At 45.5% G+C, this 26222-nt stretch overlaps 1 protein-coding gene across 1 annotated transcript in view; it reads left to right on the plus strand.

The window, feature by feature from the left end:
• Positions 1–26222, plus strand: part of SEC23A (SEC23 homolog A, COPII coat complex component) — a 1668754-nt gene that overhangs the window by 1479063 nt on the left and 163469 nt on the right. The window contains exons 16-17 of the mRNA XM_069637506.1: positions 2386–2547; positions 23738–23824. Coding sequence (XP_069493607.1) covers positions 2386–2547; positions 23738–23824 — 249 coding nt within the window. The remainder of the gene's footprint in view (positions 1–2385; positions 2548–23737; positions 23825–26222) is intronic.

Here is a 26222-nt window from a genome sequence, read left to right on the forward strand (position 1 = left end):
GACAAACGTTGCAAGGCGGCGAGGCCGTAGTCGCCGAGGATCAGCAGTCGAGGGCGGTGAGCCGAAGCAGTGCAAGCGCGGGCCCGCCGACCGCTCTGTAGTCGAGCAGGAGGCAGTCAGATGCTGGAGAACAGCAAAGATGCAAAGATGTGGGCGTAGGCGATAAGCAGGTGGAGTTTGCTGAGGTGGAGCGGTACGAGCGCGGGCCCGCCGTCCGCTCTGCAGTCAATCAGGTGGCAGTCGGACGCTGGAGAACAGCGAAGCCGCGGGCGCCGGAGACGAGCAGGTGAGACCGCGGGGGACTGTGGAGTCTGTGGGTCTGTGGAGGAGTGCAGAGAGGGGGTAGTGGAATCCAAGGGGCCCGCAGGGAGCACAAACAGTGGGGAGGGTAGAGGGGGCGGTCTCTGCTGAAGTCGGAGCAGAAAGTAACCTCCGTAAGGTTAAAAGCCGAGGGGAACGAGGAGTTGAACTAAGCAGATGGGAAGGTGGGAGAGCGCGGGAGTGCAAGAGAGGGGGGAAGAAAGGGGGGAAAGGAGAGAATGGTAGAAGGGAGAATAGGAATGAGAGGGGGGATGAGGAGGGGAAGATTGCCCCCGAGGGGGGGGGAGTGTGTCTCACCAGGAAGGCAGTCAAGGCGTTGCATCCAGCAGTAAAAGGCAGTCAATCTGCACGGGTTTCCAGCGAGCTCAGAGGCAAGGTTAGGCGGGCGCCGCGGAGCCTGCAGAGCCTAAAGACCAAAAGACTCTGCAGCAGACTCCGCGGCCGCTCCGCGGCTTTCTGGGTGTTTTGAAGGAAGCACCAGTTGAAACAAAAAGAAGACTAGAAGCAGGTCACAGTTCCTCACAGGTACAGGAGCAAACGCTGTAGAGTCTTCTCACAAGCGCAACCAAAAGACTCTGCAGAAGACTCCACGCACTTATGATTTCAGTTGCATAATACAAATAAATTTGTTTTTAAATAAAAGTAAAACTGCACGAATCATGCAAAGACAAAAACTGGACCACAGAGGCTTCAGACATGACAGACCTGGAGACTGACTTCAGGGCAGGCAACAATTCATCATTAAACTCATCGGACTTGGAGGGTCATAAATAATGTCCCAAAGGGCCGCTTTTGGCCCTCCGGCCGCATGTAGTGCACCACTGCCTTAAAGGTATCCCAAAGGACGTCCCTCTGAATCCCCAGCGTCTAATTCTCGGAAAAGAAAATATCTATCTTGTCCCCTATTTCCTCAGCCAAAACGGAATATTTCATTGATCTGCTGGGAATTTCCATCTCCAGTCACCAAAACTGAATCTTTCATTGTTCTGCCGGGAATTTCCATCTCCAGAGACCACTTCCCTTGCCCGGAGTCGCAATTGTCAGGAAGCATGGTGCATGATCTGACAGGGAAATAGTCCTGAGATCTGCATTACCCACCCTGCCCATGAGAGTAGCAGAAACCCAAATGTAATCAATTCTGTACATGGACTCATGGAAATGTGAAAAATAGATGTATCCCCTTTCGCTACTTTAAGAACCCTCCGTGTATCCCTAAGGGCCAAAAGATCAATCCTCCGCAGCAGGCGGCCCGAAGGGCCTGTCACTCTAGTCAACTCGCTTGCACTCCTATCTACACGTTGGGTCCCAGGCCGAATTAAAATCCCCAGCTAACATGATCTCCCCCACCACAAAGTTTTCTAACAGTGTCAACACATTCCTTCAAAGTCCATCCTAACCTGTATTTTGGCGCATAAAGAGACACCAAAGTATAGGGAACACCTTCTCTAAGAAATTGCACCAACACATACCAACCCTCTGGGTTCAGCATCGGTTTCTGCACTTACACGTTCAATGTGTTCTGGAAGGATATCATAACCCCGAATCTCTTGTCAAAGGCATTGGTTTGACTCATCAGGGGAAACGATTTTAGCCTTGTCAAATGCCTATCCTTCTTTCTAATATGCATTTCCTGTAGCAACAGCACATCAGCATTTTCCCGCTTCAGAAACGCCTCCAATTTCTTCCTCTTCATATGGGAATTCATACCTCGTACGTTATACGCCAAAAACTTGAATGACGCGTGTACTGAGCTCGCCAATTCTCATTGACCTCTTGAAGAAATAACTGGAGCATCTACCCAAAACTGCCTCTGAATAAACCAAATCCTCCCCAACAACAACCCACACCCTCAACGTCACCCCATTTACCCCAAAACCCAAAATCCCGGTTCGGGTCGTGGTTTTGGCTGCATTTTGTAACCCAAGTTTACCGGTATTACTTTGTACATAATGTTCTCATTTGTTTTGTGCATGGTTCAACCATGGGAAATTGAAAAATCATTGTGCTATTGAAGAATGTGGTACACCAACAGACTTTTTATATGTACTGTATTTTGTCTTACAGTTTATGTTTCATTTACGAAGGTCACCCTTCCTTCAAGTATTTAACAACAGCCCTGATGAGAGCTCCTACTACAGGCATCATTTCATGCGTCAAGACCTGACCCAGTCATTAATTATGGTTCAGCCAATACTGTATTCATATTCCTTCAGTGGACCCCCTGAGGTAAGAGAGATGTTCATATCAAGCTGGCACAATTATTCCTCTATTCCTAAACTGACAGTCCTGTTTAGACTTACTGTGAATTATTGACAAAGGTGTCTGTCTTAATAGACATCTTAATTAGCATTTTGGAAAATGAAGTTCTTTCAAACATTGTGCCCATTTTACATGGACTGATAATGTGTCAAGTTTAATGTCCTTGTTTGGTCTGTCCAACTAGCGGCACAGTTTAAACATCAACATTTATTGAGAAACGATATTTAATAGAAAATCTTCTTTGAAGGCGAGTGTCTTGTGGAAACAAAGATGCATATACATATAGACTTTTTTTGTGCCATATAGTGTGAGGGGTCGGAGTAAAGAGATAGACACAGGTAGATACCAAATGCTTTTATTTAAATAATAAAAGGGGTTGGAAAAGGCCTCACTATCCCTAACTCTATGAGGGGCATCCCTGCCTCAACAAAACCTATTAATGAGACAGTCGTCAGGATGTCAGAAGCAAAGTTCACCATCCTGTTCACCTCATTGGTAATCATGAAAATGAATAACTAGCACTGCTGCTCCAGTGCGGGTCATCATTCTCATGAGTTACAATGAGCCAGCTCATGATGCAGAGACATGTGATCAGGGCAAACTGTTTTTGCTTGTTTTGTGACTACTACTGATTGACAGTTAAAGTAATAAAGTTGTTAGAACAGCACATCATTATTATATTGAGTCTGGCAAACTAAGTGCCAGGGCTGAGCCCTGACAAACACCCCCACAAATTAAGCACTGGTTACGGAGGCCTTGGCCACAGTGGGTAAACAAGAGGAAGCAAGAGAGAGAGGGATAGCCCTGGGCCAAATTAAAAAAAAATGAAAACCCTTGAACTTGCCTTAAGACCCAAAGTGTTTTCTATGCCATATGTGAAAGTGGATGAACTCTCAAAACATTTTCACCATATAAGACCTAAATCTGTTGTAATTGTCAGTGCTAGTTATAAATCCTCTCCAAAACCCGCCTTCTGTAAGGTATGATTACCTAAAGGTTTTTTTCAAATGGATTGTGTCTTCCCACATATTTTTTTGGCAGAGGGCTCTGTGCGTCGATGGTGTCGATCGATGTCCCTCGATGGCCTTTGTCCCGAGGATGATGTCATCGAAGGCATATATAGCACCTGCAGTGCCCGTTGGCTTTTGTTTAGTTTTTCCACGAATGCTATTGCTATCGAGTAATACGGCTCACTTCTTCACTTCATGACGAAAACTTCTTTACTTCGAGAAATGGAGAGAAAATGTCATCTTCGTCGACACCGACAACCCCGAACACTGGGTTCAAAAAGTGGAGGGGCAGAGGTTCAGAAGGCCAGCCTAGTTTCTTGGAACAGGGTAACCTCTGGACAAGCCAGACTAATCAGGGTAGCTATGGCAGGCGGTCAAGACTAAGTCTCAGGAGGGGTGAGGGTGACTGAAGGACCTCAATGAGCACACAAAGCAAGGACACTTACAAATTACTCCAGACAGGTGTTATATCAAAAATATAGACACATTTATTACAAGGCCTTTGTAACATAGACCATAGCCAAAGAATCACAGTAACACTACTAAACCAACACAAAACTATCAATACAATGGCCCTCATTACAACTCAGGCGTTGAGGGTTAACTACACCGTTAACCCTTAACGCCTGATTCTGATTTTAACGCCTGCTTTCAGCAGGCGTTAAAATCCATGGCGCTAACCCGCCATGGTGCTAATTACGCTGCCGTAATTTACGGCGGCGTAATTAGCGCCTTCCCCACTCCCATTATGCCCTATGGGGCAAAAATGGGAATGGGGAAGGGAAAATGGGAAATGGGGATTTACCGCCCCACTCATCTTGGAATGGGGCGGAAAATCCGCCATCCACCATGGTGTAAACAAAGTTTACACCATGGTGGTAAAGTTGGTGCACTTAGCACCAAGGTTGTAATGACCTCCAATGTATATACAAGACAATTGGGGTCTAAAGGGTAAAATGCACAAAATATATCGACAACCTAGAGGGGAAGGAAATGGGCAGTGCAGATAGTCTTTAGGCCCCGTTCGACATCGACAATACACCTAACTACGAGGCAACCCAAGCCCTAAGAAGAGAGGAGCCTTGTGCTCAATAGTACATGCAATGCAAGTGCACACGGTTGTTCCAATGGGCAAAACAGGGTCTCTTCAGGTGTTTCTAGCAGCTCGGGAAGATGGATGAGGCGATGCAGAACAAGGTCCCGCTATTCTGGGAGGACCTCCACTTGAAGGCAGAGGCAGTTCCAGAGAGCCGCTAGTTCGCACTAGCAGTGGAAAGGAGAGGGGCCCCCAGGGGCCACTCGTGCGTAAAAGTGGCTCTTGGCACCAGGGGCCACCGGTTCTTGTTGGAAGTCTTCACCGGTCCAAGGCGCACTCGGACCCAAACTTTGCCCGTTCAGTCCACTCGGGTTGTAGGTTCGAACACAACAAAAAGGACGTCTCAGCGGCTTTCAGTTCCTGAGATACAGCGATGATTCCCAAATGGGACAGTGGCGATTTCTCCGCTCCAGGTAGATGAATCGACCCAGTTTCACTGCAGCAAGCTTCAGGGGCAAGAGGGTCACAAATGCAGCATACTTGCAAAAGACATTGCCGCGGCAGGGCAACACGGTAACCGCGTTCACTCCAGCCCTGGCGCACTCGTCTCACTTCAGACCTGGGAATGCTAAGTGTACGAAACTCGGTGTGAGGATGCCGGGGACACAGTGCTAACAGTATACCAAGTTTCGAGGGCCTCCTCGAAACGGCAGCGTTGACAGAGCAAAGTAACTGGGTAAGCTGGTCAGCCCACTGGTTGGCCCAGGGACACATCCGAGAAAGCTTACTTGAAGGTGCCAAAAATAGTTGGTCCCACTATTCCAATGGGTCGAAGCGTCTTCGCAGACCTTCTAGGACGACCAGATGCAGAGGGGTCCCACGGGACCACAGCAGGCTCAGGTTGCCAAACCTTCCAGCGGGTCACCAGCGGTTCCTCGACTCGGCTTCGTAGTTGCAGGATACTTGGATCCTATCCTTTGTTCAGTGAGAACTCAGGAGATCGACATGGTATGGGCGTTTTTGGCCTCCTCTTATCCAAAGTTCCCTTTGTGCCAAATCGAAGTGGACCCAATGGGAGATCTGCTCACGAACACACACTCCATACGTGGACCAATCACAGACCACGGTGGTCCCAGTCATTAATGGCACTCCAGACTCTCTGGCACCCAGGATGTGTATATGACTCAGACGTTCCAGCCCACATCCTGGGGGCACACACACAAGGCATGCAGAAGCCTGCGAAAGCATTGGGTTTCGCGGGAAAGTGCATGACCAAATAAGGACTGACCCAAGTCGACTCGACCTGGGGAAGGTGAAGGGGCAAAATGGCCAAAGGACAGGACAAAGAACTTTGTGGCATGGCCATTTTGGAGCCAGGCCACCTATTTGTGGCAAACGTGTTTAACACGGTTAACATGACAGGAAAGGGTTAAAAATAATGCGAAAAGATAGCTGCCACCAGTCCTGTCCATAACACATCTGCACAGTTCATAAAAAGTCCACCGAGAGTACCTAGGGCCAGTGGAAATTACTATAGACCCAAGTGTGCTGTATGGTAAGATACATTGCACACTTGTTACATGTTGCACGAAAGTTGCAACACGGGAAAAGGACTAAGGGAAACAAAGTCTCCCAGTACCGGCTGTCTTAAAGGCATGTCAGTTTCCCCATAAAAAGTGAGCGAAAGCCCAGAGAAGTGCAGCTGAAGGCTGTGCTTCTCTGTCAGTCAGTCAATGGTGTCTAAACAGCAGCAAAAAGTTTTGGGGTGTACACATGAGGGGAAAATTATATACAATTATGAAATCTTTCCTAACACCGATCCTCATCGTATATGTTTGTAGTGCCTCGGAGTAGACCATAACACTCGGACTGATCCAAGTGCCAGTCGATGACAGGAAAGGCCTTGAAAGAACGAAAGGGGAAGTTGACAGTAGGTCTAAACCCCAAATCTCTTACCGGAAACCAAAAAGCCTTCGACCGACGAGTCGAGAGGCAACTCTCCTCAGGAGAAGAAGGTTAATCAGTTGAGATCGAGGAGTGGCTCCCACCACTCCTCCTCCTCCTCCTCTTCGTCGTCGAAGAAGTCTTAAGTAGAGGCACCATAGGTCGCCTTCTTTGACTTCGCCGGACACTTCACCTGAGAGGGTATTTTGCTCAAAGAAGAAATCCACTCTGGCCCAGTGGGAGGCCTTCAGAGCAGAGAAGCTCAAAATATGTAAAAAACAGAAGCCTCCAAGCCATCCTCCTACCGCGTATTCGAAAGAAGCCGGGAAGTAAAATTCTCAACCTAAATCCTGCACGCCCTCAAGCCTGGGACGAAGGCATGATCCTCATCTGGAGCCGTATAGGCCTCAATCCGATGACGTAACATCGAAGGATCTGTCAAGCCGAAAGCACAAGCAGAGGTCGAAGTTCTTGACTCCATCGACGCCGGCGGCGTCTTCGATGTCAGTCAAACCCTCGATGTCGACTTCGACGCCAAAGGCATCGACGCCAGCTGCGCCATCATGGACAGCTGCGCCATCAATGCCGACTGCCCCACCAAAGTCTCTGGCGCCTATAAAAAAGGTTTTGACGGCTCCTACAGCTTTGAATCCATTTTTCATAAAACCCCTCATACCTGAGAAGACCTATGTGCCTCTACCGAGAAAAGACTATTTTAAGTATCTTACTTCTATATATGAGGAGAATGAGCCCTCAGATAACTAGGCTCCATTTGACCTCCAATTGTACCAGAAAGTTTTATATCAGAGGAGTCAAGGTTGAGGGACCTCTATGACAACCTGCAGACTGCCAGTTGGGTAGACACCTCACCTGAGTTGGAGTTTGGGAGACCAGAGGCAGGGGAGCATACTGATGCATCTTACAGACAACTCATGTCTAAGGTAGGAGACTACATGGGGAGGAGTAGGCCTCCATTGTCATTCAAACAGGATGACCTGACAGACAGTTCCCATATTACCTTTTCACATTGTCCTGTAAAAAAGGATGGCGATGAATTGGGAAACACCGGAAACCAATCCGGCTGTAAATAAAAACTTGACCAAGAAGTACCGCCCTTCCAGTAGTGACCCTGACAACCTGTCAAAACACCCCACTCCACAGAGTCTGGTGGTACAGGCAGCTACTGCAACTTCTAAGAAAGCGGCTTACCCTACCATCCCTCCACATAGGGATGACAAAAGAGTAGATGGATGGGCAAGGAAGGTATTTTCTGCAGGGAGTATGGCACTCAAATCTGCCAACTCCACATGTGCCCTTGCAAAATGTATGTTCACTCTATGGGACTGCATTTAATGACGGCCGTGCACATTCCCGAAGGGGATGACAGAGGCTGGTTCTTAGCCATAGTTATAGACGGCAAAGAAGCTATGTGTGAGTCTCTTGAGTTAGGTCTGGATTCTGCTGGCAACGCCTCTGAGCAGAGGCACGGCTACTAGCACCGTTATGCGCAGATTTGCGTGGTTAAGGAAGTTGGGTTTTTCCCCGGATGTGCAATCCATACTTCTCAACATGCCCTTTGACGGTTCTCACCTTTTTGGCAAACAAGGCTGACAAGAGTCTTGAGAAGTTGCAGACCTCGAAGGCGGCAGCCAAATCTTTAGGTGCCACTATTAGGCAACCTCAGCCTTTTCGACCTATTGGACAAGCTTGGAGGGGTAGATCTTTTCGCTACTACTCCTCAGTTGTAAGAGCGGGAGGAATGTCTGGTCAAAGGGGCCAAAGAAGATTGCCTAGTGGACGAGGGAGAGGTGCAAAGCCAGCTCAAGCAGGGGCATCCTTACCATATGCCACTGCATCAGCTGCCTCAAAACCTCTGAGGTCTTGAGTCACTGTTCATCAGTGGGGGCAGACTGTCTCAGCATCTAGAAAAATGGCGAGACATTACTTTGGATGCTTGTTCCTTGGAAACCATATCCCACAGTTACTGCCTTCCTTTTTTACAGAGACCTCAGGACAATCCACAAGGTAAACACTCTTTGAGGATTACAGATCTGCTCCTTGTGCAGGACCTTTTAACCCTGCTAGAGAAAGGCGCTATAGAACCGGTGTCTGTAGCGGAGAGGAACAACGGTTGGTATTCCCCTTATTTCCTAATACCCAAAAAGGACGGACGACTTACATCCATCCTGGACTTGGGCTACTTGAACAAGTTCCTCAGGGAGGACAAGTTCAAAATGGTCACACTTTCTCAGATCCTTCAGGCCCTCCAAATTCAGGATTGGATGGTGTCATTGCACCTTCAGGATTCTTATTTTCATGTGCCAATCCATCTCTGCACAGAAAATACCTGAGGTTCGCGGCAGCCGGTTCTCATTATCAATTTCGAATTCTGCCATTCCGGCTGACGTCCGCCCGAGGGTTTTCACCAAACTGATGGCGGTAGTTGCAGCCAGTCTCAGGAGAGGGAGGGATTCACGTCTACCCTTACCTGGACGATTGTCTGATCAGGGCGTGTTCTCCCGAACAAGTCTTGGATCATCTCAACGTCACCAGCCACTCCCTTCAACGACTGAGCTTCTCCCTCAATCAATTACAAGAAGTCCCATATGACACCTTCTTAGAAACTCCAGTTCATCAGAGCTGTTCTGAATACATCCTTGGGAAAGAGCTTGCCAACCGAGGTGAGTGCTCAAGACATTCTACAGATGGTCACCAAATTCCTAAGTGCCCAGTGTCTCCCTGCCTTCAATTTTTTTGAGGTTGCTTGGCCTCATGGCATCCTGCATTTTCCTGGTTCCAGACGCCCGCCTGAGGATGAGGTACCTTCAATGGGCTCTCAGAACTCAATGGTCCCAATTCTCAGGAAGGATGTCGGACCTACTTCAGATTTCAAGCAGGGTCGCACAGGATCTTCTGTGGTGGGCCTGCGAGGACAACATTCTGAAGGGAGAATCTTTTTGGCAAGCATGGCCGCAGATGACGGTAGTGACGGATGCCTTACTCACGAGGTGGGGAGCCCACACCAACGATCTTGACAGTCAGCAGTTATTGGTGTTCATCAGACTCCAAACTGCATATCAATCATTTGAGCTGAGGGCAATCAGACTAGCGCTGAAGGCCTTTCTGCCCGCTGTATGGGGAAATAATATCCTGATAATGACAGACAACACAGTGGCCATATAATACCTCAACAAACGTGGAGGTGAAGGGTCACTACTAATGTGCAGAGAGGCAATGCAGCTCTGGTACTGGGCAATTCAAGAAGGAATCTCCCTATCAGCAGTTCACCTAGCTGGAGAGGAGAACACAGCGGCAGACACTCTGAGAAAGCAGAGCACAGTCTCCCACGAGTGGGAAATACCCAGGAAGTCCTTCAAGAGATCTTCACCCTTTGGGGCACCCCTCAAGTGGATCTGTTCCCAACCGGTGTCAACCAGAAGTGCGAACTGTACTGCGCCAGGGAATTTCCCCCAAGAGGAGCTCTAGGAGACATGTTTGTGGTTGACAGGGAATTTCTACTACTGTACGCGTTTCCTCCAGTCCCCGTCATTCCTCACATGATCAGGAGGTTGAGAAAGTTCGGGAAACACATGATCCTGATTGCCCCGAATTGGGCCAGGAGATCGTGGTACCCGGACCTTCTGAACATGTCCATCTGTCCTCCAATACGTCTTCCACAAAGAGAGGACCTTCTCTCGCGAGAGGTGGGCCAGTGTCATGATCACTGCTTCCAAGGAGCTAGGACCAGCCCAACGTCCTTGTAAGCAGGCCCCTAACCTTCATCCTAGGCACCAGCCGGTCCCCACTGGGACCTTTTGGACCTTGTCCTGGCGCCGGTGGCACCAGGCTCATCAAAGTCACTGGTCCCGGCACTGGAAGCGCCGGGCTCATAATTTGTATGAAGATGCTTGGGTAGACTTACCTGCAGCAGACCATGCTGCTTACTTACCAGCCACATAGGAATCCTCTGTGAGCCGGGACTACTTTCTTACCTGGGTGGGGCAAGCTCCACTCCATGGATACAACACTGGAACTCTTCTGGAACAGGAACTCTTTTCTTACCTAGGCGAGGCCGTGGAGGAAGACGCCTCATCACTCCAAGGCTATTTAAACCACACCCGATTGATGAAACGTGCTTCGCGTTATTCTGCATCCGCAGCAGAACGCTCACCGTGTCTGTTCCAGTTTTCTTCTTTCCGATCCTGAACCTGCAAGAACAAACGCTTACCATTCCTGTATCCAGCCTTCAGTAGCACCTGCAAAGACAAGAAACAACAGGTTAGCACGGCAACCTTCACGCGCAGCGCTTTCCTCACCTGATCCATCGGCAGCTACTATCTCTTCACGCTGCTCCTCCGCCTGTGAAGACAAAAGCATAGTTATTCCTGTGTGGAATTACTTACCGGCACTCCGCCAATTCCGGTTTTCTTCAACGCTGCAATCCTGCACCTGAAAGACAAAAGAAGAGACATTAGACAGGTATTTTACTTACGCGCCATCGCGCCCGCCACAATAGGGCGCCTGCAAATACTCCGGCGTTTCCAGCGTCTCTTCAACACCCGAACTCACAACTGCAAGGGAAAAGAGACAGTTAGAGAGCTTTTGAAAAGCAGGCAACCGGCATTTACTTACGCATTTCCAAGCGCGTCATTCCAAGACTCTGGCTCGAACTTCGGCTTTCTTCACACCATCTTCTACCTCAAGAGCCCTGCAAGACAAATAGAAAAAGCATTATACAGAGCCCTGTTCCACATTAACGTGCCCACGCACCTAAAGACTGTAAGGACTTAAAAGGTGTCCGGAAACTCACCGTTCGTGCAGTTAACGACGGTAGCAATCCTCTGAGGTCAAGAGACCTACGTTTCACCCAGTGAAGGAACTGGCAACGGCACCCTGCACCAGACGCAGATGAAGAGTCCAGCATTCACCTATCTAAGGTGAGCACGTTGACCTTGGGGCTCCACGGAAAAGCGAGGAAGGGAAAGGGAGAGAGATACCCGACAACCCCAGATCATTAACCCCATATTCTTTCACCTGCAGATATCTCACTCTTCGAGTTAGACACACAGTGCGAAGAGGCTCAGCCCCGGAAGCCAATCGAGTCCTGCACTTCACTTTTCGAGTCACAGACACCATCCTGCCAAGACCGGCGCCTCCGTGGGAATCAGGTGAGCGTTACAGCCAGGTTCTCCATCCAGAGGTCAAAACACTCAACCTTCACGCTTGGTTTCTGAAAGGCTGAGATATGATTGGGACTTCCCCGGATGACGTAATGGAGATTTTGCTTTCGGCCAGAAGGCCAGCAACAAAGTGAAAGGTAAATCGACTTCGATCTCTGAATAATTTGTCTCACTCTCTTCCTCACCTGAAGAGGGTGTGGGGGAAGCTTCCTTCTTCTACTTTTCTCTCACTGTTGATTTCTTTTTATGCAGATATGACCGACCGTGGAACGACACCAGAATGGTTACCGGAAGAATATCCGGAAACCAGAGGCCCCGGATCCGCAGCCGCCAGAAGGGGGAAAAGCCGTGAAGGCAAAAAACCCTGAAGAGCTCTGGTATTTTGATGAAGTTCTTCCGGACACACAGGTAAGCAATAAATTCACAAACCAAACTGCTCCACTCCGTCAATGTGAAATGGAACGTGAGAGAGGAGGAAAGAGCGGAAATCCAGGTAAGTAAGTAAAGGCCGGGGAAGAGCCAGACCAAGGAGCCAGAGAGCGCGAGCACGGCAGAGAGAAGCCAAGGGATAACAAAAAGCCCCCGTAACACGGGGGTAGAGAAGGGAAGGCAAGAAAAGGGGAAAAGGCGAGAATGCCAGAATGGGGGCTAAATAGGCCAAGAGGAAAACTCACGGGAGCGCTGGCAACGAAGGAGAAAAGCAACAGTTGCAACGCGACCGCCGCCGGGAGGGAACTGGTGAAAAGCCGGCGGCGGCGGCCATGACAGAAGGAAAGACTAGACCGCTGAACACACTGCGGCAGAACGTGGTGGAGCAATTCTATGGCGGCTGCGTCGCCATCGGTCCCATACCCTCAAATAGAAGCGGCGGATGACACAAAGTCTTTGTACCGTTAGCGTTGGAATACATTCTGCGACTGGTGCAGAGAAAATAATGTAGATTCTTTTCTGTGTAAAACACCAGTTGTCTTATCCTTTATACTCTATCTGGGGCTCCGGATTGGTACAATTAAAGGCTATTTGGCGGCGCTGTCCATCTTTAAGCGCCCGTCAGAGGAATGTTCATACTTCAAAATTCCACTGGTGACACAATTTCTAAAGAGGCTTACCAATGTGTTCCCCCACCCCCTTTCCAGGTTCTGGTTTGGGGCCTTAATCTGGTTCTAAAATTCCTACTTTTTGCACCTTTTGAACCTTTACACTCATGTCCTTTGAGGGTGTTAACCTTTTAAACCATTCTATTGGTAGCTCTAACATTAGCCTGTAGAGTGAGCGAGTTGCAGGCACTTTCGTCCAAGCCACCCTTTATTATCTTTCTTAAGGATAGGGTTGTTCTAAGGGTTAAACCTTTGTTTTTACCCAAAAAGATTTCTGATTTTCACATAGGGCAGAACATTGTTGTACCTTCTTTCTATCCCCCACCTGATCCTAGCAAGAAGGAGGAGAGTTTACATATTTTGGACCCTCGCAGAGCTTTAAGCTTTTACATATCTAGGCTGTCACAACATTGCATTGATGATCAGCTTTTCATTGTCAATACAGGCCACAAACTGGGTCAGGCTTTTACTAAACAGACCTTATCCAGATGGATCATTTTGGCTATCTCAGAATGTTACAGGGTGGCAGGGAAGGATCCTCCTGAAGGTTTAAGGGCCCGTTCCACCTGGGGCAGGGCTACATCTACAGCCCTGTAAAGGGGTGTACCGATAAAAAGCATGAAGCAGCAATGTGGTCTACTATTGACACTTTTACAAAGCATTATTGGCTGGAATCTTCCCTCGGTCAGGATGGGAGTTTTGGAAAAGCTGTCCTGCACTCGTTTCATGAAAACAATTAAAATCTAAATTCTACTCCCTCCACCAAATGAAACACTTCTTTGAGAGTCTTATCAAAAATGAGGAATACGTGAGAGGACACAATACGTTTGAAGAACAAGTTACTTACCCCTGATAACATTCTTTCAACTGGATGTTCCCCCCATGTATTCCTCATTGCCCTCCCAACCTACCCCACAGTAGAATTTCCAATGTTATTGGAGCTTTCGATCTTTCAAGGCTGAGTACGGTCAAACCTGTGGTTATGCAGGTATTTCTACTGTAAGAAAAAACAGAACTGAAGCCAACGGGCACTGCGCGTGCTAGATATGCGAAGTGGAGATAAGTGTTTGGCATGTTTGGAAATGAGATTTTGTCTTCTGTCCCAAAATACTTTTTTCACACCAGAGTTACTGCTCCAGGATTACCCAGAATGCAGTACCACCTACAAAAACTCTCCACCCAAACGAAGCGCAGTGAAGTGGAGATAAGTGTTTGAGCAGGTTTGCGGGGGGTTTGTTAACTTTAGTGGAGAAAGCTGTTTGAGTCCCTCTGCGGTTGCTCCTCCCGACAAGCCCTGACACACCCCCCCTCCCGCCCCAGAGCCTGGAAGTTTGTGCCGTGGCCTCCTAGCTTCATAATTTCTTACCAGATCTGAGTGAAGGAAGCAGCTGGTGCCTCCAGTCAGATCTGAAATGGGGGGGGGAGGTAGGCGCACGCAGCAGCAAGCGTCACGGACGAGAGTGGACAAAGCTAACCAAGCAGATACTACGACAATTGACAACAACTCAAAACAAAAATGAGGTGAGTGGCAGCGTGCATCCTGAAGCGCTTGCAATCTTAAAAGGCAAATGTCAAAAGACCATTTCTCCCCATCCTCGCAATAAAGCAAATACAAGCGTGGTAGTATCAGGAAAGCATTACCATGTCTGAAACTGCGAATGAGGGATTGCATAAACAACTCCAGGGCAGACATTACCGTAGACATTACAGTCGCAGAGTTGCTCGAGGCAGAGAATTTTCAAGCGCAAAGTGGCGTAACGTTGAAGGCGGGGGGGTCTGCCTAATGGACAATGTGGATAACGCAACACTGCAAAAACTTGAATGCGTGATTCAACCTAATCCAGCTGAAAGTAATAGGTTGCTAGGATTGACAATATTTCAGCATAGTCCAGTTTACAAAGCTGCAGCGCAAGGTTTAAATCAGCGGAGATGGAGTTGAATATTCAAATGCGAAGAATAACCCCTCCCTCTGGTCAAAAGGAAGCTGCAAATGGAAAAGTGTTTGAGTGGAGAGATGCAAAATCTTTGAGTCCGGCAAGTGAGTCACACAATCAAGTGTTGCCTGAGAACTTAAACAGAGTATTGGACGATTCAAAAATGAGAGAGGGGGGCGTGAGGCAATTAAAAAATTAAAAATCCAAGACGGACCTTTAATCCACAAAGTAGCACAAAGTGAAAAGAGATACTCTTCACAAGTATTGTTCAACAGGAGATCCAAGGAGCCAGAAAGAGTCGTAGCAGAGCAGTCATGCACAGTTAATTATAATGAGGATGTGCGGAGAGAGGTACGCTTAACTGTGCGATTGCACTCTGACTTTGTAATGTTGAGAGATCAATTAAGCAACAATGGCAGGCGCCCATCAGCGTTAGAGATGACCAGGCTGAAGGATCTCTGTCAATCACCAATAAACTACTTAAACAGACCAATGAACATGCCTTCTGGAGAGGGAAGGAAGATGTCAACAAATGACCTAACAAGTACACCAGGATGACTCCCGAAAACGACAGGGGAAATATCAAACTGCGAATCAGCTTAAGATCAAGAGAGAGTAAGAACTACTAGTGGAGCACAGCCTTGTACGCCCGATTCATCTTGCATACACTCATCATGCCAACCAAGTGGCAATCAACAGGCATGTAAAGAAGAGAGGACAAAAGGACATCTATCAGTAGCTGCTGGTATACAGATCCATAACAATGTGATGGCAGCACTGACAATTTCAATGTCTCCTTTCATAAAATTATACGAATCACTAAATGACAGCCTAAAAGATCATGAGACTCTACTTGCGATGGTGCACTCCAAACTCTTATACTTGGAAGCTTTCACTGAAAACAAACAAAAAAGACTGGATATTGAAGCGGAAACTTCTGCAAAATGGCATAACAGACTAAGTGACTTGGTTAGAAACGAGTTGGCAGAAAAAAACGGACCTAATGAAGGCAGTGATAGACTCACAAAATGGATGAGACACAAATTTGAAAAAATGGTACCAAAAAAAGTGGAACTAGAGTGTGAATGCGAGTGTCTCTCGCTTAACGGAAACGGGGACAAGCTCGAGCAATTTGGAAAGGTCAATAATACTAATGGATTGTGTAAAAGGAGTCCCATACCCCAGAGAAATGGTGAAAAAGCACCTACGGACACTCAAGTACACAACGTGTCTAACTCTCAATGGAAAGACAGACTTCCAAAAGGAAGGAATAACAGGTGAAATAATTGTGAGACTGATAGATAGAAGGTAGTTTGAAAAGGAAATAGTGGGTGAAGTGGCTACAGAACAAACAGCCAGAAGAGCGGCAATTGATGGACATTCTAAAACTGTGGCGGAGACACAAAATACGATAGCCAAAAGCCTCATCCCCAACCCCAGTGATAATGATATTAAAAATCTATTTTCAATTCCAAAGATAAAAGTCCTACAAAGCTTCAGGATCTTCTAAAAAAATAATGGCATTAGTTCCATAGAAGGAAAGTCTGGGGGAAATAAAAATCAAAAGAGAGATGCAAACAAAGAAAAGCCGGTGAAAGTAAACCTTCAAAATAAAGGGAAATCAAATGGATCTAGAGTATTCATCAGAAACCTGACTACTCCACCTAAAACAACTTTATTCCAACGTGTGAATGCCAAAAGGAGGCCAGATAACAGTAACTCCTCTCAGAAGCCAGTCGTCTTGGAGCAGCTTACAAGTGACCTGACGGCCAATGTAAGGAAAAGAACAAGGGTGGAAGAGGAGGACTTTGAAAAAAGTCAAATGGACAAAAACAAGTTACTTGAAAACTTGTCTATGTACCTGGATGAGAAAGAAGGGTAGATGATCTCCTTGCAAGATTCTGTGGAGGGTGGGACGTCCATGGACATAACAGCAGGTGAAAAAAACAAGCTAAAAGGACATTTGGGAAATATAAAACTGGCCCAAGAAAAAGATCAGGAGCATGGCCCAGCGAAAGAGGTCAGGTACAGCTCTCTGCAGTTCTCGTCTCCAAATAGCAGAAAGGGGCAAATGAAACACGATGCCACACGAGAAAGAGAGAGCTGTAAAGCGAGATTCATATCAAGTCTAAATCCAAAGTTTACAAAGTCACAAGAACGAAGGAGAGGAGATTTGTGTAGAGGTAAGAACTCCTCCAGGGACACCTCAAGAGAAGACAATCGACAATTACAACTGGAAAAGTGCTATCCCTGAAAAATGAAGTTAATTTAAACAGATGGAACATGATGAAACTAATTCATTGCATCCCCTCATTGAGAACATTATCTTCAGACGACATTGGCATAGTAGAATACATCACAGAAGCTTGTTCAGACTGTGTAATCTTACACGTGAATTCCCCTGTCGTCCGAAGTACGCTATTAGTTCCAAGAGCAGCTCTGCTTTGCCTTGGTTATGATTTATCAAGGCTTAGACAAAACGCAGATGAGAAAGGAAGAATGGGTGAAGTTCCCAAGCAAAATGAGAAACATAGGAGATCTCTAAATGACCAGAGGAGAGAGTTTCTCAAACAAAGATTTGACGAAGACACCAATCGAAAGAGTTAGACCAACAAAAACTCAACAGAGATGAGTAATTCTCCCACCATTACTAGCTAAATGTATCTAGGAGACCATGTGAAGGTTCACTTATTTCTTGGACTATACAAGGATTTGTGCACTTGTTCAATGAGATGGGTTTAAACAAAGAGGCATGTAACATCATTTGTCTACAAGAAACCTGGCTGTGTGAGCCTCAGGTGAGTGATGGATTTATAATCCTACTCAACATGGCAGGAAAATATCAAAATGGTAGACCGTACTCAGGCCTCATAACAATGATAAGAAGCAATACTGAAGTATCAGTGATTACGTGCACAAATCCAAATCTATTTGTGCAGGGAACCGTCCTGAAAAATGCAAACTAATAGAATAAACACTCAGGATGTATACTGATTATCAACATATACTGGAATCCAGTAAAAATGACAACAGGAAGATTGATTGAATCAGTGACCAAGATGATTGATGATTGTGTCAGGGAGTTCCACAATCTGCACATTAAATTGTGTGGAGATCTAAACATAAAACGCATGGACGCAAAAGGGAATCCAACAAAGCAGACGATAAATGCAATCGCTCCAAGTGGAGATAGAGGTGAGCGATGGGCCCAAGAAAGGAAAGCAAGGAATTATGTCATGTTAAATGGACAAAGTAGCGGAGACATTCCACGAAAACCAACATGGCACCGAAACAAGTGCCAAGCCACATTAGACTACATCTGGGCCTCGAATAACCTCCAACATAAGATAAGACATGTTCGAGTCATTGCGATGAACAGCAGTGACCATGATGCGATAAACATGAGGTGGGAGATGAGGCCCAACAAGGCTGAAACACGTGTATGGGGTTGCTGATGGTACTCTTGTTCAGAGAGGAATTGCCATAGCATTTCGGTGCTGGACTGCCCATGTGGGTGGGACAAAGACTGATATGCAAATGGTTATTTCTCATCTATGAAAGGTACAGTGAGCAAAAAGTGTGTGCTGCAAACTCTCATCTCAGAACAGGTTATCATGCCATGCTCTTTCCGGAGAGGAGCGCCTACTACCTTTTTTGGGAGTGAAGGGGCCTGAAACATCTGAGAGATATTGTGGTGACCTCAAAATAAACCCAGGACAAAATCGCCTACGGTTGAATCAGAAAGGGATAGAAAATTTTACTAAGAACCTCAATTCCCAAAATGAACAAAGTACCCAGGAACCAAACTACCTGTCGCACCTGGCAATGTATACAAAAATGAAGACGGGGCAGAGTCATCAAAAACCTAAACACGTGTACAGTCAGGAAGTAGTGGAACAAAAAAAGAAAATGCAAAAGGATATTAGGAAGTTGAAGAAGGCCGAGATTTCAAATCAGACCCAAGAGATCAAAAAAGAAAGCAAAGATACCGCAGTTGCCACATTTCCTTTAAGACCTTACGGGACCAAGAGCAAGCTGAATAAATGCTAAAAGTCCATTTATCAACACAACTCAGGAGAAACATGGGCAATAATAAACAAAAGTACTCTGAACCAAAATCCTTCACTAAGTAATAGTGTAAATGCGAAAAGATGGGTCGAACATATGTTTTCTCAAGGTCAATCCTATCTCAGAATGAAATATGGGAAGAGTCTGAAGTAACATGGGACTTCAACTTCAAGAGGAATGTAATTGAGGAAGCAATATCAAAACTAAAGAATTCAGGAGCAGCAGGGCCCAATGGAGTGACTTACATCATGTTAAAGCAAAATAAGTAAACCTGGGCACACTTCATTGAAGTAGTGTTTCATTAAATCTCAAAGGCAAGGGAAATCCCGGTCTCATGGAAATCGGCGATAGTTGTTCCCATCTTCAAAAAAGGAGATAGATCAAATTCAAACAACTATCAGTCTATCGCCTTATTAGATGTCATTGGAAAGCTATTTCTGTATCATTTCTACAAAAAAACTCTCCAAATGGACTGAGAAAATCAGATCACAGACGCAAGACAGACCGGATTCACCAAGGATGTAGGAGCAGACTTAAATCCCGTGCTATTGAACGTCATAAAGCTGGAAACATTGAAAGCAAAGCAGACCCTGTTCCTAGCATTTATCGTTCTTCATCAAGCTTTTGACAGCGTTGACAGATCACTACTGTGGAAGAAACTTAAGTCATGGCGGTGTCCGGAAGATGTGCTGCGAGCAATCGTGGCGCTTCATTCCGACACAACAATACGCATTCGACTAAATGCTGAAGGTGACTTAACGGATGAGATGATAACCGAGAAAGGAATGAAGAAAGGTTGTCCTCTAGCTTAGCTACTTTTTAAGCTTAGCTGATCTACCTGACGTATTCAAAAAACATGAATATATTTCCGCCAAAAGTAAATGGATCTGCACTTTCATGGATCATATACGCAGACGATCTGGTGCTACTAGATATGACCCAAGTAGGCTTACAGCGACAGATAAATCAAGTTAAAGTTTATTTCAAGCAAAACGACGTGGAAATAAATGCTAGTAAATCAAAAATCATGTAATTCTGTAACAGTCAGGAAGATCGAGACAGAAGTGTCAATGGAGAGCAGGCACTGAGCCGATCAAAACAATAGAGTCCATGCGATACTTGGGAATTCTATTTATCAAATCGATAAGAGAATGGCAATGGTTACAGGGCCTGATATACAAAATCAAAATGTTGGCTTCTCAGGGAATGATTTTACATGCCAAATATGGCAAATTTACCATGAAACCCCTATTTATGTTTTATACACAGAAGGTAACAGCAACAATAACCTTTGGCAGCGAATCAGGATTGAATTTAAGTTGGACCATATGGAATATCCTAGAGGGTTACTTTTGGAGGAGTGTGTTGCGCCTCCCTACATGTGTGCCCATTGTCGCAATTCGGTACGAATTGGGATCAATAGTATTATGGGAATCACTGTCATTGCTGCGGAAAGTGACTGTCATCCTCTGCAAAACCTTATCACATACTGGGTCAATCACCAACTAGAGATTACACTGGACTTCGAAACATTTGGTACAAGAGATGTTTAGAACAACTTGACCATTTGGGCGTCCCAATAGAAACATTAAGAGAGAACCCCTGTGCTGCCAAACGGAAGCTAATCCACAGAGCCTGGATAGAGACCATCAACAGAAGAGCGGAATTTAGCTCCTCATTGAACCTAATAGGTGAAGCTCGTGCAGTAAAAAGCACTATGAAATATTTGGTGAGATTCCCAAGTAGATATCAGCAAGACCAATTCTTACGTCTCAGATTGAATTTATATCCAACAAAAGAAATTCAGCACATGAGACACTCAAGGAAAGTCAGATATAACTGCTGTCGATTCTGCAAAGATGAAGTGGAATCACTACGACATTTGACAACAGGGTGTCTGAAGCTAAATAAAATAGGAAGCCACCACTTGGGGAAATATGCAGTAATGAGTCTTGAGATGGACGAATGGTGGCAGCTAATCCTGCAGGGGGAAAATAACCTGTGCACGTGTGCGATAGTTGATTTCATCGATGCAGTGTTAAAACAGAAAGAGCATCTCGATGAGGAATCGCAACACTGAAAAAGTTGGAGAGATTACAAAAGCAGAAAACGAGAGAAGGGGCGGGTGTATGGTGTATGGACGCAAGGGCCATTAAAAGATGGGCCTAGCTGAGTAACTGGAAGTCATGAAGTGGAAGACTGACTTGACTGGTAGGACACACTAACTGACAAATGAACTTTGGAAGGTGGGAAGGGAGAGATCATTTTGTTAGAGTGAAGGCCAGATGATTTCTTGTTGACAAATGGAAATGTAATAAAAAGTTTGTAATAAACTAATGTTACAATAAAAATACATTTTTAAAAACTATATGCCTTTGATGATGACATCCTCGGGATGGAGGCCCTCGTGGCACATCGAGTCAACACCATCGACGCACAGCAACCTCTGCCAGAAAATACATTTCTGCTGAAGCTGGATATCGAACATCAAAGATGATGAATACGTGGGATGAACATCCAGTCGAAAGAACGTTACCAGGGGGTAAGTAACTTGTTCATCTGTGTTATAGGTCATAATTGTTAGAGGTCTTCTTTCTTTAGTTACTAGTGTATGTGTTGGGTTAGCGAGGTGTCTGTTAGGAATGAAATCGTGTTGGTCAGTCTTTGAGGATACTGGTATACCTGTTGTGATAGTCACTAGGCCCATGCCAACAGAGTGTGACAATGCCAGTACGCTGGCCTTGTCAATAGGGGATGAAAATCCATCAGTCAGGGTAGGAGACCTACCAGGGAGAAACACAGGACCTGTCCTACCCCTTGTTGTAAATGGTGGCAGCTGGCCTTGTCAATAGGGGATGAAAATCCATCAGTCAGGGTAGGAGACCTACCAGGGAGAAACACAGGACCTGTCCTACCCCTTGTTGTAAATGGTGGCAGCTGCAAGGGCCCAAATTCCTGCCTCTCCTACCACAAGGGCCAGTATGTTTCTATGCAGTGCTGAATTGCTTCACCCAATACTTGTGAACCAATATGCTGGCAGAATGTTCTCTTTTAGTGTCAAGAATACTGAGAACATTTAATTGCAATGGAGAAGAGACGCTTCAGTGCCCCACACACAGACCGGGAAATGTCCCGGCAAAAAAGAGCAGCAGAACCGAAAGATCCCTGTGAACAATGGCATACGCACAACTCTGGCCGTCTGTGGTGCTGGAAGAGCCAAGATGGAATGTGGAGCCTATACAAATGCACAGCACACGGCAGTCCTGAGAAACCCAAAGGGGAGTCCCTCATGGGGGCCATAGACCACCAGAGACTTGAAAGGTGTGGTGGAAACCCCAAATGAAACTTCACTTATCTTAGGGGAAGCCCGGAAGGGGCCTCCTAAAATGAACTGGGACCATGCAAAACCCAGGCTGCCAAATTTACACTGTGGTCGCGTAGAGGAAAACGAGGTGGGGCTTGTACCATTTAAAGACTTTGGGCCTCATTACAAGTTATGGCAGTGTGGGATAAAACTGGCAACTCCACTACCGTTGCATTACTACACCGTCATACTACTAGTTTGTTGGTAAGAAGAAAGGTTTACCTCCAACAAAAATCTGGGGGTAAATCTTCTCCTTACAGCCAAAAATCTGCAGATTTTCCAGGCAGTAATTCCTTCACCGGTAAATCTGCCTTAAATACCCATGGTAAATTTACAATGGGGAATGACCACCACTCGGAATCCTGCGGTAAATCTGCGGGTCCCAGTGGCGGTCCCTGTAAAGATTTTTGAAGTAATTCAGCGGATTTATCACCAAACTGGGAATGAGGCCCCATGTAATTTGGAGCATCATCAGAATCTTCGTTCCCTCTGTTGCCCTCCATGTGAAGTCCAGATTCCGTATTTTCAGGATTCCTGCTTGATTCATGCAGTAACCCCTCAGGCACCTCTCCGCCCCTTATTGTATGCCCCCTAAGAGCCTGCTTTACTCGTTCCTTTGTGTCCTCCCAACATCGCTATTTTCAGCACCCCCTTCTACTCCCATGGGTGAGTGGTTATGATCAGTTTGTTTGTTCCCTCCTCTATTCTTGGTAATGTTTGCAAAGTCTTCCTTTTGTTAAGAATTTGAACGGGCAAGGGGGGTTGTGATATCATTCCTATGATGCTGTTGGCTTTGTGTTTTAGAATGCAGAGGACTAACAGCAGACGGATTCCTTTATGGATGGTTGGTTTGTCAGGCCCAGGGGTGATGAAGACGCTGCCCCTCTTCGATTTCATCTGTCTCCTCATTTCAGCCCGTGAAATGTTTCAAAAAGCTTTTATATTGCTGTATGGTGGGCAAAAATTCAAGTGGGACGGCAGGAGGGTTATACTGCTGCTTCCCCACTTAAAATATGCATGAAAGGGTCAGAAATTAGTCTTTTATTTATTCTGCTTTCCTCTGCACATGTTCCCATCAGGCGGAGGGGAATGTCTCTGTGTTTGTGCATTTTAAATGGCATCATGTATGTGAATTTGGTATTTGCTTTAAAATTCATAAAAATGCCCCTGATTAGTGCAGTTGCTTAAAGGGGGGAAACAGGACATCAGAATGTGTACCAGATGGTCTTTGTGAATTTTGGGCAACATACTCTGTGGCAAATGAAGGGGGCGCACTAGCGCATTCCATGACTTGCACTAAAACACCTTTTAAGAATCGGCCCCCCCTGCCATCATACAATGAGGCAGTATTTGTTGTCATCTCCCGTTTCCCCTTTGTACTGGAATGTATACACTTTTTTAATGCCAAAATAGATGCAATGGTTTTTTCGTATTCATTCTTGTCAATTTGAGAACTTGTTAAAAAGAAAAGTTGATTTCTGTTGTTTTCTGAATATGTTGTAATTTTCAACTTCTTTTTTTCAGCCTGTTTTGCTTGATAGTAGCAGTATTCTTCCAGATCGAATACTTTTAATGGACACATTCTTTCAGATTCTGATTTATCATGGCGAGGTAAGGAAGCCATAACATTTGTAGGTTTTCTTAATAAATTGGTGAACTATGTAATTTAATTTAATTCTGAGTTTTTTGGTATGACAGTAGTCCAAGGTCTATGTGAGCATTGTGCACTAAAACCTCTGTTCCCACAGTCTGTTGTTCATAGATATACTTGATTAATATTCATTAAAGGTGTTTGCTTAGTCTTAAGACACAGCCGTAGACCAAAAGTAAAATAGTTTCTATTTGAAGTACACAGTTTCTCTGTAACTGTAGTGAACCATTTCCCGGTACTTGCACGGTGACTCCAGGTTTCTATGGGAATCCAAAGTTGTCTTTCTTTCGGCTGTTATTGCTGCAGCCATTCCATTGCATCTGTGTACTGCCACAGGCCCTGGAACTCCTGTGGACTGGTTGCGCTTTGTCCAGTAGGGCAGGTCTGCCAGGCTCTCTGGATTGGTCAGGTTTTTGTCAAAGATGCTGGGAGGTTCTTTTGAATTGACCAGGGAATTTGTGACCAAATCTCCCGTGCTTCTCTGCTAGAAGACAAGTGGGTCACTTGATGGTGCAGGGGTCTGAGGCTCCTGGTTCATGCACAATACACATCACTGGTGATACCTAGGCTCTTAGGTGTGGCAAATGCATTCCAATCTCATGCTGACCCCATAGGATAGCGGGTTTCTATGTTCTTCAAGCAATTTCTTATTAGTATATGCTGTGACTATGTGTATCTGAATGCTGAACAATTATCTTTGCCATTCCAGTCAACAAATCTTTGCATAAAGCAGAAGGCTGACCAAATGAAATCTGACCCTGTACAATAATTCATAAACCTAACTATATAAATGAATATCATTGCACATTTGAGAAGAGTATAGCCCATATAGCATTCAAATTAAATTAAACACATGAACTATAGCCTAAACATTAAGATCCAGAGGGAATTCTACCAGAACCGGTACATATTCTCAACTTTTCTACAAGTGTTAGAGACTTCATCTATCACCACCCGAGGGTGAAAAACAACCATAATCTCTTCTGTCAATCAATTTGTAAATATTAATATCTGGATAAGATCAAAGTGAATAATTGTTTGGGGGAGGGGTAAAAGTATACCATGCAAGAGTACTTTCCACTGCATAGCAGCATCTTCTTCCCCTCCTTCATCATTGTCCTATTCCTCTAATGCTTCCACTCAGTAGTTTTCCATTCCTTGAAATTGGATGCCCAAGTAACAATGGATGGAACTGCCACTGCTATCCAATTCATGGCATGGAAATGCTTGGCTATATTTCAGCCTAAATGAAAACATGTATAGGTTTGTTTCTCTATTGACTTCATGTGTATCTGACATAATAAGCAAGTTTCTCAGGTTTTAAGACCAACTTTTGCAGTCAACCTCAGGGCAGGCCATATTAATGAAAAAGGAGCCTGATTGGTCCTCGAACATACATAGCGAGACAGTAGGGACATTGCAGAAAAGGTCACCCCTAGTATATTCAATATATAACACAAAAATACCTTTTCATGTAATCCTGTAGGAGTAACTTCACAAACTCTTCACTCCAACACACGTCCTTTCTTAAGCAAATATGAATCTTTATTTAAATCACAAAAATCAAAAATGTTTGGTATTTAAAATGTTACATCACCCAAAGTGGCCATAATTCACATCACCATCACCACTCTAGGAATTTCAGAATTTACAGTTGATTTAAACGGCTATATTCACTCAGCTAACCAGTCTGAGTTTGACAAGTAACAACAAATGAATGTGTTGTATAGAGTATTTGTCACATCAGCCCAGCCTGATTGGTCCTTGCACCTATTGCAGTCACAGGATATCACTCAAGCAATTCAATGCTACTTAGCAGGAGTAGCATATGAAATCATAGCTGTTTTAGATCAGAGTTTCTGGAAATTAGTTTCAAATGTAAACATATGTATTCCCTATACTAGGAGCCTGAGAATGTACATTGTCAACTTGCCTCCCGTTCTTCCCTAATGCTCCACTTGGGAGCCTTGAATCTAGGTTCAGGACTCTGAAAATTAATACGATCACTCGACATCCCCTCCCAATGCAGTTATTGATGAAAATAAGTTAGATTCTACTGGTTTACAGGGAAGAACCACAAACACTCCTTGGAGATCCCAACATATCGTAAGAAGTGACCTTTGCATACATGCCAACATTATCCATTCCATTCAGGAGACTGTAGTCTAGTTTTGGTTTTAACTTTGCATTCTGGTGCTTGTAGTCCTGGAATGATGATGGGGTAATCCAGAACTACAAGTCACAAACTGCAAAGTTAAAGCCAATACAAGCTGTCCATATTTGAAGGCTTTTGCTGAAGGGGGGTCTCTGGGCTGCCTGCTGGTCGGTGCTGGGGAGGATGGTCAGGCAATTCCCCCT

The sequence above is a fragment of the Ambystoma mexicanum genome, chromosome 14 (assembly GCF_040938575.1).
Source record: "Ambystoma mexicanum isolate Mex_15411 chromosome 14, UKY_AmexF1_1, whole genome shotgun sequence".
NCBI classification, from domain to species: Eukaryota; Metazoa; Chordata; class Amphibia; order Caudata; family Ambystomatidae; genus Ambystoma; species Ambystoma mexicanum.